General features: G+C 42.0%; 1 protein-coding gene across 1 annotated transcript in view; it reads right to left on the bottom strand.

Annotated features, from left to right (window-relative positions):
- Positions 1–12163, bottom strand: part of LOC134670675 (dynein axonemal heavy chain 1-like) — a 101390-nt gene that overhangs the window by 37613 nt on the left and 51614 nt on the right. The window contains exons 47-60 of the mRNA XM_063528493.1: positions 11938–12100; positions 11353–11513; positions 10603–10821; positions 9845–9939; positions 9326–9464; positions 8116–8278; positions 7384–7553; positions 6752–6973; positions 6056–6217; positions 5225–5402; positions 4670–4800; positions 4316–4421; positions 3619–3773; positions 2781–2969 (exon numbers count right to left, since the gene is read on the bottom strand). Coding sequence (XP_063384563.1) covers positions 2781–2969; positions 3619–3773; positions 4316–4421; positions 4670–4800; positions 5225–5402; positions 6056–6217; positions 6752–6973; positions 7384–7553; positions 8116–8278; positions 9326–9464; positions 9845–9939; positions 10603–10821; positions 11353–11513; positions 11938–12100 — 2253 coding nt within the window. The remainder of the gene's footprint in view (positions 1–2780; positions 2970–3618; positions 3774–4315; positions 4422–4669; positions 4801–5224; positions 5403–6055; positions 6218–6751; positions 6974–7383; positions 7554–8115; positions 8279–9325; positions 9465–9844; positions 9940–10602; positions 10822–11352; positions 11514–11937; positions 12101–12163) is intronic.

Here is a 12163-nt window from a genome sequence, read left to right as displayed (position 1 = left end):
ATTTTCCCCGTATAAATTAAAAATTAGGAAGATTTAGACAGCTCAGTTCTTTACCTTTTAACACACATATTTTAGGATAAAAATACCATAATTTTAAACCTTCTGTTAGAAATATATATCAACCATGTATAATTTATGGAGCCTAACTAAAAAGGACGTTAATAGACAACAAAAGTGTGTGATTCTACCCTATTCCTACCCTTTGTCCCTAGTCTAGTATAACCAAAGCACAGTTCATTCTTACCATTGACCTGGTACTTTGGATTATACGCAAGTGTAGTCCCTACGAGAAGCTGTAAAGTTCAGCGAGCGATTCTGAGAATTGCAACCTATAGGCTCGTGTAGTGTGTAGCTCCCCCTTCTGCGCTCGCAAGCTAGGATGCAGAAAGTAAGCCGGCCCTATTCCGTGTATATAAATCGATCAGTATCCTAGCACACGCACGCACCAATCACAAGGGAAACTCTGCCGCAACAAAGACTAAGTGTAATATCAGTCACGACAGAAGCCTCACCCCGCAACCAGCACTAGCATGACCAAGAGCACCGAAACATATAAATATATTTAATAGGAGACCTAGTTTCAATTACTGCCGACTTCAGTAGGCAGGGATCACTCCCAATGACGCACACGTGACGTCCCTACATCCATCTAAACAGTTGGACCTTGAGACTAGTGAGATATCTCATCTCTTATGTTGATATAAAAGAGATGCCAAGTCCTCTCAAACTTGGAGCAAAAGACTCCTAACCATCCAATCCTTTGGCACCGTTAGGCGGAGTGAATGATTAGCAGGACACACTGTCAGTCCAAACAATGATCTGGCTTTAAAATCGTTAAGATACCCCATAGAAAATACTAAAATAATTAAATTACTACGACATTAAACTTACTTATCTGAAAAGTGAAATTCCCTAAACACTGTCATCCATATTTAACGTTACGAGAAATTCTTCCCGTAAAATCAAACACAAACACAATTCCAAGCACCAGCCATGCAACGACATTGTCCCTGCATAACGTAATGGCACTTAGAACACACAATGTAGGAAACTTCACAATAAACTAAAATCCCAAACATGGCAGTAAAGAAACTCCACAATAGTCTATGCCTAGCGTTACGACGATATTGTCCCCGCAAAACCAAACACAGACACAAATTCTAAGTTTAAATTTACCAGGATAATTCCAAGTAAAAACAAACACATAGAAAAAGTAGCAGAGTAACTTCACTTACCAATATTACGTTACACCCGAAAACCAGAGTCACTGCTAGTCCGATGGTTGAAGAATGAATGATCCCGAGCCGACGGTCCGCTCCGCCTTTTATACCCCTTTTTTAGCGACGTACCGGCGACCTATGCGACACATTGGCGACTAAACGGTGACATACTTGCGACATACTAGCGTCTTGCGACATACTAGCGTCCTAATAGTGACATGCCGGCGACAAGTTGCGACGTATTGGCGACCTATTAGGGATAGGCGACGTATTGGCGACCTATTAGTGACATATGACTGGGGTCATATTGGCGACATAGTAGCGACATAGTAGCGACATATTGGCGACATAGTAGCGACATATTGGCGACATAGTAGCGACATACTGGCGACATAGTAGCGACATACTGGCGACATAGTAGCGACATACTAGCGACATAAGGGCGACACAACAGCGACATAATAGAGTCATTCATTACTAGAGGCAAGGGTCATAACAGCGACATATTGGCGACATAACGGCGACATAATAAAGATAAACATTATTCCAAAAGTACCAGGATACCAGAACTGCGGAAGAGGTCGTTTCCCTCGAAACCTATTAATGACATGCAACCGACAACAGGTGACTTATTAAGAAAACGTTTACCAAAAGTACCAGGGTACCAGAACTGAGGAAGAAGCTATTAGCCTTGTGGCAAGTAACGACGTTTGATTCTAGAAGAAAGATTATAAGATACAGATTGTTTTACTAAACCATATGCCCTAAATTTTAAGGTTCACTTTCTCTTACTTCAGATCAAAAATCATATCCCTTTCTCTCACACAGTTTAGAGAAAGACGAAGCTATTTTCATTGATATTTACACACACATAGACGTTAGCCGTGTAGTCAGTTTGAACAGACTAAACAATAATAAAAGGGAACGTTCGAATACTCTCCGCGCGCGAATTTTTAAACATTATTTTACTTTGGATTTTTTTTTACTTTGTTTATTTGGACGTAGTTTAGGGTAAAAGATCCAACCCACAAAAATCAGTTATTAAAATTTGAACTTTCTGTCAACAAATTTTAGAGGATGGATCTTTTACGCCAAACTACGTCCATTTGTAAGTTGAAATAAGGATTAATTAAAATAAAAATAAAAAAACATGTGTAAGTAATAAACCTTAGAATCACGTGCATCAAGTTTCAATCGTTAGAATATTAGATGGAATTATGAGTGAAATATGCGTCTGAAGAGGACATCAGTACTACAAGGTGTTTCTTTCTATTTTCTGCGTTTTGTAATGAAAAATAAGGCCAATACTAGGTAATAGGCATACGACTAGTCACATCGCGCACGAAGGGTTCCGTACCATAATGCAAAAAAAAAATACAAAAAAAAGCAAACAAAAACGGACGGACGGACGGACGGACGGACAGCGAAGTCTTAGTAATAGGGTTTTACCCTTTGGGTACGGAACGGATTTTATGCGAAAATACGTTTGATTTTCCACGCCTGTCGCGCAAATCGCGAACGTAATTACGTACGTTTAAGTAATGGATAAAACACACAAACCTTCAGAATCTTGGCAGGATCATAGTCAGGATTAGTGACGAAGCGCTTCAGCTTTTTGATCATGTCTTCTGTAATAGATTCCTTATCGAACTTCATGAGGGATTCCAGGAAAGCGGTGGGGTCTGCTAACATCTGTGAGCCTGGCTTCCAGTAGTTGAGGATTTTCTCCCCGAAATTTGCTCCTGGTTCCTACGAGGTAAGTAAGATTTGCTGAAGTAATTGTAGTTGGCTAAGTTGACGAAAGTAGTGACAGAGGAAGGGCTGATTTAGACGATGCGAGAACTCGCATACGAGTTTCATACCATTGCGGGTTTTGATTGGTCGGTTGAATTGGACGTAACCAACAGTTCGCAATGTAACTAAAATCGCATGCGCGTCTGAAGGATAGAAAGTCGCGACGCCACCGTCATTATACCAGATCCAGAGGCAACTCACCTAGCCCAAAATACAAGGTAATCTGTGAAGAGATACACTGACCGATCACCGGGAAAATACCGATGAGGGAGATTTTTCGTTGACAGAGAAAGTTTTACTTTTGAAATAAGTATTCAATGACGAAGAATACCTAGTCAGCGCAGCGATGAATAAGTAATTTAAATATACTTGTACTCTCGCCCACACTGCTAACTGTAATCGGTAGATCTTATGCCTTTTGTAATAAGGTCCACCGATGTACAGTTAGGAGTGTTGCTGTTTGTACTTCTAACTAAACATTATTCGCTCTGGAAAATAGTACATATATCACTTATCGCTTTCTCCCCGTTGATTGAACAACTGCCTGAAAGTCCTTGAACAACAGCCTGAAAGTCCCGTCGAAGTCTCGACTCAGTGTCCTTACCTTGACCGGCTTGATATCGAAGACCATGCACAAGGATTCAATGACAAGTACGACACCAGCGGGAGGCTTCTTCATGGCTTTCACCTCCACTACGTCGTTACGATTCAACTCTTGCAGCGCTTTCTCGGCAGCTCGGAGGGCTGGCAACGCTTCGTCTAAAATTGAAGGAGTATAATGATTATGTTGGTTCATTCCACTATCCCTCTTTACTGACCCAGTTGCAAGAGGAGGCCTGTGCACAGCAGACCTGCTAGCATGAGTTGCGATCTCGCGCGCGACGCCATACATCTAGCACGACTCAAGTATGGACTCGCGCGCGAGGACGCAACTCATTCTAGCCACTCAGGAGGACATCTATGGTGATAGTAATTTTATTTGATTAAATTTAATTCTAACCATCATTAACCGTAATGATATACATTCCACTTGGTCTGCCTTTCATTAAAAATATTATCCCCACAAGGTTCGACCCGTATCTACGTTTAACCACCACGCTAGCCTACAACGGGTTAAGTTCTTAAATTTCTTCATAGAGGGAAAAACAGTTCCAATAAAGCTCCTCGATCTGAGCAAGGATTTGAACCTTTATCCCCAGGATAAAAGTCTCACACCTAAACAATTCGTCTACTACCGCTTTCATTTTACTATCCTCAAAAAAAGGATTCAGGTAAAATTCAAGTAAAAATAAAAGCCTTACCCAAGTCTTTTTGGGCATCTTCAGCCATGGCTGTAGTTTCTGCTGCCATCTTCTCGGCAACTAATTGTTCTTTCTCTACCTTGATGCGTGCTTCCTCTGCGATAGCCTATAAACAATACAAATATGTTCGAGACACAAAACTAGACTTTTAGTACCATTACTAACCCAAATATCAAGTAGATAGGTATGCGATCAAACCTTGCTTACCTACCTGGTTTTACCTGATTCTAGTTTTAAACCATACACATCCCAATAGATACAAGTACAACGTTCAGCATTGCCAATCATTTGAAAAAATCCTCGGTTTTACTCTAATGAATAAAGAAAATACCCAGACTTGGAAATTATTCTCACCGTATCTATAGCAATCCGCTCAATGACTTTTCTGGTCTCTTCAGCCGCCATTTCCATGAGTGGTTTCAATTCTGCCAGCTCTATCTGAAGCTGCTTTACTTCCACCTCTGTTTGGTTCAGCTTGTTCAGACCTTAGGAGGATATGCATATTTAATCCATGCTATACTTATTCAAGAATAATAATAGGTGAGACCATAGCAGCTCCGTTGGCTGGGCCACCTTGAAAGAATGGGTGAAGATCGTGCTGTAAAGACCGCAACTTGGGCCGACCGACTGGATGCCATCCTGGTCATCCTAAGTCGATAACGTAGAATGACCAGGGCGGCGTCCACCGATGTGGGCGGATAAAGTGGAGGCAGATCTCCGGGAAACCGGGTAAGATAGCGTGCTCTTGTATTGGAGGCCAAGACTCAGTTTGAGTCATCGAGCCAAACTATCGTGAACTAACTTCGGAAAGAGAAGAATCGTGGAATGTATTGGGCCTCATATATTCCACGACTTTTCCTTACCGAACGGACTCTCGTAAGTAATTTGAGAGATTATTTTACAACTTACCCGTTTTAAGAGCATTTGACTCCTTCAATATATCATTTTGTTTTTTCCTAAACATCTCCGCGAAGCAGCCCAACATTTCCATGTAGGACATGGGAGTGACGTAGTTGAGTCGATTGAGCTGCGCTAGGAATTTAGCACTAGCTTCTACGACGCTTTGATGAGTGAAGCAGCAGACAGACTGAAAACAATAAATATTTTTAATGGGGCAAAAAACCACTCTTCTTCTTCTTCGCGTTATCCCGGCATTGAGAGCCTGAGGTCCGCATGACAACTAATCCCAAGAACGCAGGCACTAGTTTTCACGAAAGCGACTGCCATCTGACCTTCCAACCCAGAGGGGAAACCTTACTGGGATTAGGCCGGTTTCCTCACGATGTTTTCCTTCACCGAAAGCGACTAGTAAAAATCAAATGATATTTCGTACATAAGTTGCGGAAAACTCATTGGTACGAGCCGGAATTTGAACCCGCGACCTCCGGATTGCAAGCCGCACGATCTTACCGCTAGGCCTACGCGCTACGCTTAGGTGGCAAAAAAACACTGACGCAAAAAATGTAGCGAGGGCTCAAGTTTATCTATAATTGAATAATTTTACGGTTTAGACTCACTTGATTTTAGTCACTCGCGCGACATGTTTCGGAGAGGTCTCCTTTCTCAAGCACTGACAGTGCGAGCAGCGTTAACGACGGCCGTGTATCGCGTACTGCGGCTCGTCGCGTCGCATACTACGCGCGCGCCGAGAAAACAAGTGACTCCAAACCGTAAAATTATTCAATGAATAGTATGTCTCACAACAGTTTAAATTCGATTTGTCTATAATGAAATACTTACAACCATAGCCACGTACACCTCCTCTGTGGTCTCCAGCTCCTGCATATTCCGGAAGAAATGATTGGCGACGGACTCGAGCGCGGTCTTGGGCCACTCGCTGAACCAGTCGATGGTGCAGCAGTTGACTAGGGACGGGAACATGCGGAGTCTAGCGCGGAATATCTGGTAAATAAGTGCATAGTCAGTCTTCCAGACAACTTTGTCACAGACCAAGTCGACCTAGTCTCACAATATAAAAATGGCTCAACTGCTTTTTTGATGTCATTCTGCCCCGTTGTCCAAGAGACAAGTTAGAAGAAATGTTCTAGGTACCATTTTACTAACATACCTACTTAGTAGATGACCCATTATGGAAATGGCTTCCCTATTTAAAGTTGTTTGCCGCTAGGCAACTAGCCATGGCCATGGCAATAGATGTCAGGCTCCCTAACGAGTACCGACTATGCTCGACAACCATTAATTTTTACCTCTCCGACAGGGCTCATGACGATGACAATATGCAGGTTGCTCCGAACTCTCTTCTGATAGGAAGTGAAGAGATTCCTCCTGGTCTTACCTCGGACTTACCTCTCCGACAGGACTCAGGACGATAACTATATGCAGGTTGCTCCGAACTCTCTTCTGATAGCGAGTGAAGAGATTCCTCCTGGTAGTGGACAGATTTGTTCATTTAGCTCCAGAAGACTCAAGATTTACCTCTCCGACAGGACTCATGACGATGACTATGTGCAGGTTGCTCCGAACTCTCTTCTGATAGCAAGTGAAGAGATTAGTCTTGGTGGCAGGAAGGTTCATCTCCATCACGGCGTGACGGACGGACATGAAGATCTTATCCAAGTCCTCGGGTTCGTAGATGTTGGGGACGTCGCCGGAACTAAGGATGTTGTTTAGGTCTTCTAAGAAGGATTCCATTTTTATCTGGAAGTATGAATATATGATCGTGTAGAGGTTATATCCAATAAGGTAAAAACACAGAAACTGCAAAACCAAGTGCTTACGATCCTCAGTAATGAGGGACCGACAACGAAGAAGAAGGTAAAAACATTTCAAATATTATGATAAACATTTGTAGTTATGTTTCGCATGTTATCATGCAATACTGAATAGTGTACAGAGTCTGAAACTTTCAAACAAAACCTACAGCATATGTAAGAAAAAATGGATAATTTTGAGTTACAGTAACTATTAAAGTACCTTCCGGAACATAATATATAAGTCCGCTGAAGCGGCGTTACGTAGCAAACAGTATATTAAGAAACTGACACACAGTATACAAAATTTGGGGTGATTCGCTGATTGTCATTTTAGAGTCGTATGTATCGTAATACCTGTGCGTCTGAGAACAGAAACACGACGCCTTTATTATCGGCCCCAGCCTTGATCATGGTCTGTTTCAAGTCTTCACGCCACTCCGACTGTCCGTAAGCCTTGGTAATCTCAATCTGGATACACATAAGTTCCCCCATAAAAGCTGCTAACCGAGACAGAGATTGACGACCTAGAAGAAATCATTTATTTGTAACATTTTACCTAATGTTAGGTAGTCATTTGGGTAGACTAGAAACTGGAGAATATTTTGGAAACCATATTGGCAGACATGTACTATTTTATAAAACTAGTTATGGTATGGTCGTTTTCTTAGTTTTCGGGGATGTAAACGTTTCGAAATTATGATGACCATTTTAAATCTAACATTGCGGCTAATGCAATTTGCGTGATAGCGTGATGTCAATTTCGAGGTTTCCGAGAGTGTGTCGACATCGACCGAACCACCAACTCAATTTTGGAAATGAGGTACTCATACCAATTCATTTTAAATTGATTTACGAAAGCCCTACAGGCCACGTACGTTTAGGCATATTCGTCTCTTTGCAACAGGTAGCTACAAGTATATCCGTCCTACACCAATTTTGGTAGCTAGCCTAAGCCGCGCGTGGCGCTGTCGCCATCTAGCGGTCATATCTGTCCTAATCGTAACAGAGGCATTTTGTTAGAGTGTGAATCTTCTGTAGGTACCTTAGTTCTATTATTTATTCTGTGATATTACTAGGCTTACTCACCAGACCCTCCCATACCAAGGCACAGAGCGTTTGCCATGGGTTGTCGCATGATACGGGATAGCCTGCACAGGTGAGCTACGGCGTCATCGAACAGTACCAGGTCCAGCGGAGCCGTGGTCGACAGGTTATAGTCCATTAGGTAGTTAGATAATATTTCGTCCAACTGTGAAAAATAAGCTTCGAAAGTAGAAAAAAGCGAGGAAAGTAGAAGCGCTTTGCTTCTACTTTCCTTATGCGCACTGCCAAGGAATGGAATTCCTTGCCGGCGTCTATATTTCCGTGTTCTTATAACCCGGCAACCTTCAAATCAAGAGTGACAAGGCACCTTCTGGGCGAGCTCGCTCCATCGTAGGCCACGTCTACGCCTCGGCTAGTCTGTGGCCATGAGTAAGCCCATTCATAATTTTAAAAAAAGCTGTGTAGTAATGTCATTGTAAATTTTGGACAGGCATTTCCGTAACAAACGCCATTTTGACGTCCAACCTTTTTTGCATTAGCGGTAATAAGTAATAACATGGTAACCTCAATGCATTTCAAAAAGTTGCTGAGCGGACGCTAGGCTCCTTTAGGGATCCGAAACAAAAATAAATGCAAAACTTGGAATATGATAATAGTCTGCGCGCTACTACTGGTGGGGCCATCCAGCGGCAGAGGCCGAATTCGAATCGGCATCTTTAGCTGTCGCGGCTAACGCCATAAACCCCTAGGCCACTCCGTCACGGCACAACCGGACATAATTTCTCGATGATAAAAGTATGCCTATAAACTTACAAAGACTATAGTCCGTTTTTTTAGCATCAGAAAGAACTTCGCAGAAGTTCGCTTGTGGTTCTAAATCTGGCACTTTTAGCGGTAACAATTTGAAGTAAATTATATGTATTGACCATGCTACATTAGATAATTCAATAATTATTAACAATTAACGAGCCTGATAAAAACTGCACGCTTGCTTCTGCGGAGTTCTTACTAATGCTAAAAAAACGAACTATAAGCATCTTTGACCAATTCTAAGGGCAAGCAGTGCGCCGTGCACCTCCTATTAGAGACCTATGGGATCTATCCTTATGGGATAACGATATAGTAAGAGAGATGGTGCCGTTTATACAACTAGTACTTGTCTACTCGTACCTTAAAAAACACAAATCAAAATATGTGATAAAATACCTAGTTTGATTTAGTAAAATCGTTTTGAGTAAAAAAGTTGACTGACCTCTTCCTGGTCGTTGATTTCGACGTACTTCCTATCATCCGCGCCAGGGTCCATGAAATCACCGAACAGCATCAGCCTTCCACCGAGGATTTCGGCCGGTTTCCTTTTAAAGTCCTCACGAATCTTCTTTTGTAGCAAACTGTTAGTAAATAAAAATACTGTAGGCCTAGCACATGATAGGCGCGAGAGTATCTCGCCGCGGCCAACGCATGACGTGGTGAAAAATAATTATTTATACTATGCGGCAACTGGCAACTGTCAAATAACATCTTGCTTAGGATGGTATTCCATTTATCCAGTTTCTTTGTCCAATGTCAGTGCATCTCACTTTATCATTAAAGCAAAAGGTGCACATTAGACAAAGAAATCTGGTAGGTGGATTACCACCCCAAGCAATATGTCCCACACCCAATAGGGTGGCGCCACAGTCACGGAGCAATAAATAACTAAGGACCCCGATTCGTAAACACTGAAAATTTGTAACAATTTGTCAAATTGTGAAATAAATCGCAGCCTTACTTGGTGAACCATGTGCGATCCTCGTTATTCACCAGCCGATCTTGATACACCCGCTGGTGCTCGTGATACCACAATCTTATCACTTCGTCTTCACCCTGCATACCAAAGTTTAATATCAATCCATACTAAAATCCATATTATTAATATTATAAATGCGAAAGTATGTCCGTCTCTCTGTTACCTCTTCTGCACGCTTAAACCGCTGAACAGATTTAGTTAAATTTGGCATAGAGATAGTTTAACCACTCAACCGTCCGGCCCGCGAGACTGTTTTCCTGTCAACCGTCCGGGTTTTTTAGCGACGCACGCCCCGCGCAGCGCATTCACAATTTTCTACAAAAATTATAACTACACTGCCATCTAAATTTTTTTAGAGGTAACTATTTAGTTAGGCTATGTTGTCGCATCAAGAGAATTAGTAAATAAAGCCGAAATATTCCGTTATATGGCTCTGAAATCAATTCTTTCTTCCACCCTTTTGGATAGTAAGGTTCCCGCGGACGGTTAATAGCATATTTTTTTCGGATACTATGCTATCGTCGGACGGTCAAGTGGTTAAGGCCCGGAGAAGGACATAGGATATTTTTTATGCCGGAAGTCATCTAAAGAGGGTGAAAAGGAAATGAGAAAGATGATATAAAATATATATAAATATTTTGTGATACGTAAAAAAATTGTTACCCCTAGAGACGACACATGAATTAGGTATTCTTACCATAGATAACGATAAGATTGCGTATAAAATCACCAAATCCCACCTTCACTTTACGCGAATCCAACATAAGCATCCCCTGGAACACTTTGCTCAGATCTCTCAAATTGAAGGTGTAATGCGACTTCGTAGGAGTTGGCAGCAGCTCCACCACCAGCGAATTAAACACGTCCAACGAGCTCTTGAGGAAGGGCGCTTCGCGTACTACCACGTCTTTGGCGATGTTCGACGTCCAAGAGCTTAGGATCACTTTGAATATTCCGTACTGAAATATAAATCTACGGTTAACGGAATTAAATGTCCAGTGTGTGATTCCTGGATCTAATCGTAACAGGTTACCTGTTAGAGTGTAAGGTCTACACTTCACGATTATTATGGTAATTTAGGTATTACCCTGATTGGTATCTCACTTGAATGAAGTTTGGTGCATGATGCCGTGGCATCTACTCATTAAACTTGTTAACCAGGTAAATGATTACCTAGTATTTTAAGAATCCGTTTTGAAAGATTATTTCATTGGACGCTTTATAATCCCATAACATTTTCTAGGTGAAGTAGACGATCATTCGTGCACTAAAACCTATTTCTAGAAACAATTTCGCCCAAATATTACTTTTACTGTCTTTAGTAATCCCCAGTGATGCTACGAAATTCCAGTATCTATGTAAGTAGTAAGCCGATTATGTTAGAATATCTCTAGTAAGTATTCTCTCTAATAAGAATAGAGGTGTCAGCAAAAGCAGTCACTGTGTACCTTGCTCTCATACTCCATATCTGTAAAAGAGATATAGTGTACCTTGCTCTCATACTCCATTTCTGTAAAAGAGATGTAGTGGAAGTGCCTCATCAGTCGCATGGTGACGGGGTTGCGGCCGCCGCCGGGAGGACCCATGGCTGCGACGATCCCCACGTCGACTATGGTCCTGAACGCACCGATGTCGGTGCGGTCGTACCAGCCTGTTAACAAAACGGGTAATAGTTACTTGAGTTGGAAGAGTTGAAGATGAATAAAAGAACCTGCCTTTGCAACACAAGTTTATTTACCACATGAAAATCTCTTCTTATTCTCATTTATTTTTAGAAGGTTTCCTAATGATGGAGTACAGTCAGCAGCAGAAGATGCTAAGCCATTCTCTTAACAATAAAGTCGCGTCAATATTATTTTGAACACCTCGTCAGCTTCTGACTGTACTAATAACAACCTAAACGGGTCAGTTCTAAGCATGAACGGCCCCGTAGGCAACTTAGAGCGTATATTAGGTATATCGAGATTGATTACACATCGGCGATCACCTCGATAAAAAAATTGGATTCTTTGAAAGCGCCCTAGTTGGCTTATGTTATGATTACGTCCTGAAAAAGATCAGAACAAAATGATCACCTGAAAAGTCCATGAATTGCCTGATCAATTCGATGGGCGGCTGGGCCCCGTAGACCTCTAGTGCGGGCATGTTGAGGTCATCGATGAAGAATACTTGTCTCTTGGTTGGCGGTGGACCGTAGACACCGCGGCGACGCCGGTCTAGTTTACTGTCGATTACGTCCTTGGAAACAATTGAACAAACAATATATACCTAATGTCTGGGAGACAGAGCTTTGCTCGGAAA

The sequence above is a fragment of the Cydia fagiglandana genome, chromosome 14 (genome assembly GCF_963556715.1).
Source record: "Cydia fagiglandana chromosome 14, ilCydFagi1.1, whole genome shotgun sequence".
NCBI classification, from domain to species: Eukaryota; Metazoa; Arthropoda; class Insecta; order Lepidoptera; family Tortricidae; genus Cydia; species Cydia fagiglandana.
The sequence above is the reverse complement of the archived record's forward strand: the minus strand, read 5'-3'. Positions and strand labels throughout refer to the sequence as shown.